The sequence below is a fragment of the Solea solea genome, chromosome 8 (assembly GCF_958295425.1).
Source record: "Solea solea chromosome 8, fSolSol10.1, whole genome shotgun sequence".
NCBI lineage: Eukaryota > Metazoa > Chordata > Actinopteri > Pleuronectiformes > Soleidae > Solea > Solea solea.
In genome coordinates, this window is record NC_081141.1 from 14,396,086 (window position 1) to 14,401,021 (window position 4,936).

The following is a 4,936-nucleotide window of genomic DNA, read 5'->3' on the forward strand; positions in this document are numbered from 1 at the left end:
AAACATTTAATTAGATCGATAATTTTGAGTATTATAAATTATCAAAGTATTAAATATATATACATATATATATATGTATAAAAAAATACATATTTTTTTTTCACAAGCATGAGTTTTAATTTCTAAAAAATAATGCAGTTCAACAGTTATCTTTAATAGATTTTAATAGATTTATTTTCACAGCTGACTTCTTCATACCATAATCACTTCAAACACATTCTGAACATGATAACAACAGGACATAATCATATGCTTCAAAAAGTCTAAATCCTACTGACAAATTTAAAAAAAGTGAAGAAATGCTGTAACATGTAGCAGTGGAGACAGAAGAATGGCACAGAAACCAAAAGCTAGTTTTCTGTACATGCACATTGATGTAAAGGCAAAGGTGACTTGAGCATCACTTGCAAAACATTTATGTACAAATGTGGAGGAAGGTCCAGGATATAACTCAATAGATACAAAACTAATACAATAATTACACAACCAAATTTGAAATATGTCTGAGACAATGAGACAGAGGAACTGAAACCTAGATAAAAGATAACAATCCAATTTGAACAGGACACAGGCAAACCTTATCAGTCACACACATGGAAGAGTCTTCCCTTTAAAGTTCAGGTGTAGATTAGTAACATTTTAAATTGTGTGCACAGGACACAATTCAGCACATCACTAGGGGCCACATAGGGATAAACAACCATTCGCAGTCAATTTAGAATGTCCAATTTCCTTATTCTGACCAGGTCGTAAACCTGGGTCTTGTTGCTGCAAAGGCAAGAGTGCTAATCACTACAACAACCGTGTGGGCGTCAGTACAACATGTCAGTGTAAAATCTGTGGTGGAAGGACAATTGCAAACTAAAGACTTAGAAATAAATGAAGAATTCAGTCAAGAAGAAAATAGTGTGTTCATTTGCTAAATTACGTTATATTCCAAATAGAAATGTTTACTTTTACGAGCTATGCTGCTCACAGACAGACATATAATGCAGCTAAAAACATAAACCTCCTTAGCAAAAAAAAGGGATGATGACTTGTTTGTGTCTCTGTGAAATGAGTCCAAGTATTTGTTTTATTTCAGGTTCTTGATTTGTTGGTTTGTGTTGTTGATCTTGACATCCATCTTGTCCACTTTATTTAGCAGAGAATCAATGGAGTCATCCTGGCTCTCCATCTCACTCTGGAGACCAAGTCCAAGGTTCTTTAGTCTTCTCAAGCCATCAGACATCTCACCTAAGTGATTCACAGAAAGACATACAAAGCTATTTAAACTGAATGACATGAAACTAAGCATAGTCAATGTTGCACTGCTGTTTTGCTTCCCCCCAATGTATAGTTAATGATTTAACATTTGAAATAATAGATTATTATTTATAATGATGATTTGATGTGAGATAAAGTATATTAAACAAAACATTGTCATTTTGAAATTACCAAAAGCAGATACGTCACCCCCTTGTGTCTGGCTTGTGTATTATAAATAAAAAAAACAAAGAATAAACACGATATTTTGTTTTTGTTTTTACCTAGATTGTTGTCGAGGGTTTGGTGAGCTTCTCTCAGGTGTCTGTTCTTGGAGTACTCATTCTGTCCAAATGAGCGGTCATCCATTGAAGAAGCAGTAGCTCCAAATCCTGCAACACAGATGTCAAAAAGAAATGGCAGCCAGTTTGTAGTATGTGTATGTGTGGTACCATGTTTATGTTCTTGTGCAAACTCTTACCTTCTGTGTTCATCTTTCGTAGATTGGGGTGGCTGCTTTGGTACTTATCTTCATGCTCTTTGCTGCTGGATAAGGCAGTTTGTAATCTGAACATAAGAAAGACAGATAAACATTGTTTGACTATTAAGTCATGGGCAGTCGATGACAGTAGCGGGAAATTGCAAACATTTTAAAAATGTGTACACACTGAGAGAGTAGGAGCAACTGCTGACGTAAAGACGGTCTTTAAAAGGAGAATTCCGGTTATATGAAGAGCGTTCATATAAAGTATCAACACAGACTGCGCAACGAGGCTCAACTAAAACAATCTACACCTGCTCAAGTCACCAATATCTAGAATATGGTTGCCTCTCAATCTGCTGTTATAGAGCCTTTTGCACATGGAAACGGATGTGTGTAACTGCTCAATCTCCCATGTCAAATATTAAGCCTAAATCAGGATTTCTGATTTCTGTCTTTGTTGGCAGCCATGGCTCTGGCTCTCAGGCAGGTTCATGAAAATGACTGCAAAGTTAGTGTGGATACGTCATACAACTACACTTACAGTAACTATCCCCTTAATGAAATCAAAACTGCTTATATATGATTAGGCTGTGAGTCATTACTAATAAGAATCATACTTGTCATTGGCCTGGTAGGCCTTAGGTTGTTCAGGTGGTGGTTTTGTCTCTGGTTTGCCTCTGAAGTAATTGACAAGGCCGCCCCACACACTCTTTATACTGGTAATGTGCTTCTGGCTGGTCTTCAGGTCCTCATCCATGTTGTCCAACATCTTGTCTGTCCTTTTCAGAGCCTCACCCTGTCGCACCAGCTCCTACAGAGATATTCAGGAGACAATAAGTGAGTGTGCGTTTACTATTGATTGTCACACTCAGACAATGAGCTCTTTTGTTAGTAAGGGGAAAAGCTGTTTAGCTGGACATACCTCTGCAGTATCCACACCCATCTTCTCTGATTCGTAGATGAGGCCGAGGGAGCGGTGACTGCTGTCAACAGCAGACTGCGCTGTACGCATCACTTCGTGCTGGAGGTAGCGCTGCCTCCTCTCTGCATCGCTCATGTCACTGTCATCGAAATCCTCGAAACCCCTTTTTTTAGGTCTAAAGTCTTCATCATCGGCATCATCTGAGAATGGGTTGTGGGATTTAGGGTAGGCCATCTGTGGAGTAGACACATGGATTTATATTTAATGGTGGTGTTTGCCAGTATTTGGCATCGGTAATGTGGCTTTGTATTATTATGTGAGTTAAACACTCCTGTAACTTGACTTGGAGCTACATTAACAGGATTTAAGAATGCTTAAAGGTCTTTTGTGTCATTCTCACAGCACATGCAAAATGCACTTGGCAAAAATGCAACCACCTGCTGTAAAACACCAAGGCAGAAATCATATTTCAAAACCCACAGTGAAGACTGGTGTATCCAGTATTTTGTGTCAAATCCAACATTTTAAATTATTATAGTACTTAATCACTGTCAAATCATATTATTCGTCTTGGCAAAGTATATGACTTGACTATTTGTTGAGAATTAGAACGGTGAAACAACTCATCCAAAACCAAAGACATGGTGGGAATATAATTATGTATATGTATATAATAATACCTTGGCACACTATCTTTTACAAATTTAAAATATAAAAAAACATTGAAATCCACCTCTAACACTAAGGAAAGCGGCAATGTCTTCTAAGGAAGCTCAAATCCTTTGAAGTCAACAATGACATCCCGTCAGTGGCGTACACAGGGAAATTGTGCCCCAACGGACAAAAATGATGACAGTGCCCTCTTGAGTCACAAGACACATGCTAAAATACACTCTAGAGTGGTAAAAACATGACACAGTCCCTCATACTGTCTGCCACTCATATGTGGCCTTTAAAGCAAAATATAAATAATAAAATGATTGTTTCTAAAGGAGTTTCTTTCTAGTGAAGAAAAGTGATGTGTCCTATAAGATGCCCTTGCAACTTTGTTTCCTATGGGTGCCCTTCCAATCAAAAAGGGTTAGTCCTCAGGGCCCCAGGTCACACTTTGGACATGCCTGCCTTATTAAGTGTACTAGTGGCACCTGCCCCACCAGTGCACAGTAGGTGCCCCTGTTATTGAAATGTTTGCCCCTGCCCTTTCAAATGTCTGTACGCCACTGCATGCCATTATATTTTTATTACTTCTTAATCACCAGGAGTAATAAAAAGGTATGGACACACTCCTAGTACTGCACATAGTGCTTGTTCGTGTTCATGATTCTTCTAACTTGATTTTACTCGGGACAAATAAAGTTTTGGAATTTGAATTCCAATTTCACCAAAGGGTTTTAAATTTGGCAGCTTATATTACTAGTTGGCTTCACTTGGCTGCAATAAACCGGGTTTTTTGTCACAATGTTACTCGTTTGTCATTCCCTAAAATGTACATTATGTTGTTGTATAACAGGAATAGTACAGTAATGTTTCAGGCGTTAAGGTACTAGTGAAAAGGTGTTGGCTTGCTAGCCAATGGACAATAGTAAAAAAGCTAGCAATATAACTACATCACTAAACCACAAGAACACAGCGTGGTACAGCATCGATGCTTGTATCTGTTCGATATGAAATTAAACTGTGAAAAAGAAGGAATGGTCAACTTTAGAGACAAACCTTTGACCGTCAGAGCGACAGACGTCGTTGCTCAGATGACTGGGTGGGCGACTTCCGATCACATTCGCTGACGTCAGCGGGAATGTTTGCGACGGCTACTACTGCGCAGCAGAAACGCAACAAAAGAATAAAACCCGAAACTAAACAAAAATAAATACTATTATATTTTTACGTTTTGTCCTCTGGTAGATATAACGACCTGCACCTCAAAATTAAGTTGTAATTTATGACACATCCACCTGTGGTAAACATATCTACAGACATACGTAATTTGACTTATTCACTAATGCAGGCCTTAGTAATTCTTTTTCGATTAAAGCCAATAAATCCTGCATCATTTATTAGATGTTTAATGACACAGAATACACCTGAATAATGTCGGTTCTTCATCTCGCTCCCCCAGTATAGTTTGCATTTTTTATTAAAAAAATAAACAATATTAAAATAGATTAAATATATTATGTATCGAATACAACAAATTCTTGTTTGCCCCGTGTTTTGTTTATGTGACGTGTATTGGTCAAATACAAATTCACAATCTGCCATTGTCAGAATTGTCCCTGCTGTGTTGC

At 37.8% G+C, this 4,936-nt stretch overlaps 1 protein-coding gene across 1 annotated transcript; it reads right to left on the bottom strand.

The window, feature by feature from the left end:
- Window positions 1–146: 146 nt before the first annotated feature.
- snap29 (synaptosome associated protein 29) lies at window positions 147–4,514 on the bottom strand. Its single transcript, XM_058636214.1, has 6 exons — window positions 4,365–4,514; window positions 2,652–2,885; window positions 2,347–2,540; window positions 1,727–1,812; window positions 1,530–1,637; window positions 147–1,236 (listed from the first exon to the last, which is right to left on the bottom strand). Exons 2-6 carry the CDS (start codon window positions 2,883–2,885, stop codon window positions 1,076–1,078), a joined length of 783 nt encoding a protein of 260 aa, XP_058492197.1. The 5' UTR covers window positions 4,365–4,514; the 3' UTR covers window positions 147–1,075.
- Window positions 4,515–4,936: the final 422 nt, after the last annotated feature.

Coding starts and splice junctions, on each gene's coding strand:
- snap29 (XM_058636214.1), bottom strand. CDS start 2,885: ATGGCCTACCCTAAATCCCACAACCCATTCTCAGATGATGCCGATGAT. Junction 1,638..1,726: donor ACGAAAGATGAACACAGAAG/GTAAGAGTTTGC, acceptor TCTGTGTTGCAG/GATTTGGAGCTACTGCTTCT. Junction 1,237..1,529: donor AACCCTCGACAACAATCTAG/GTAAAAACAAAA, acceptor TGAATCACTTAG/GTGAGATGTCTGATGGCTTG.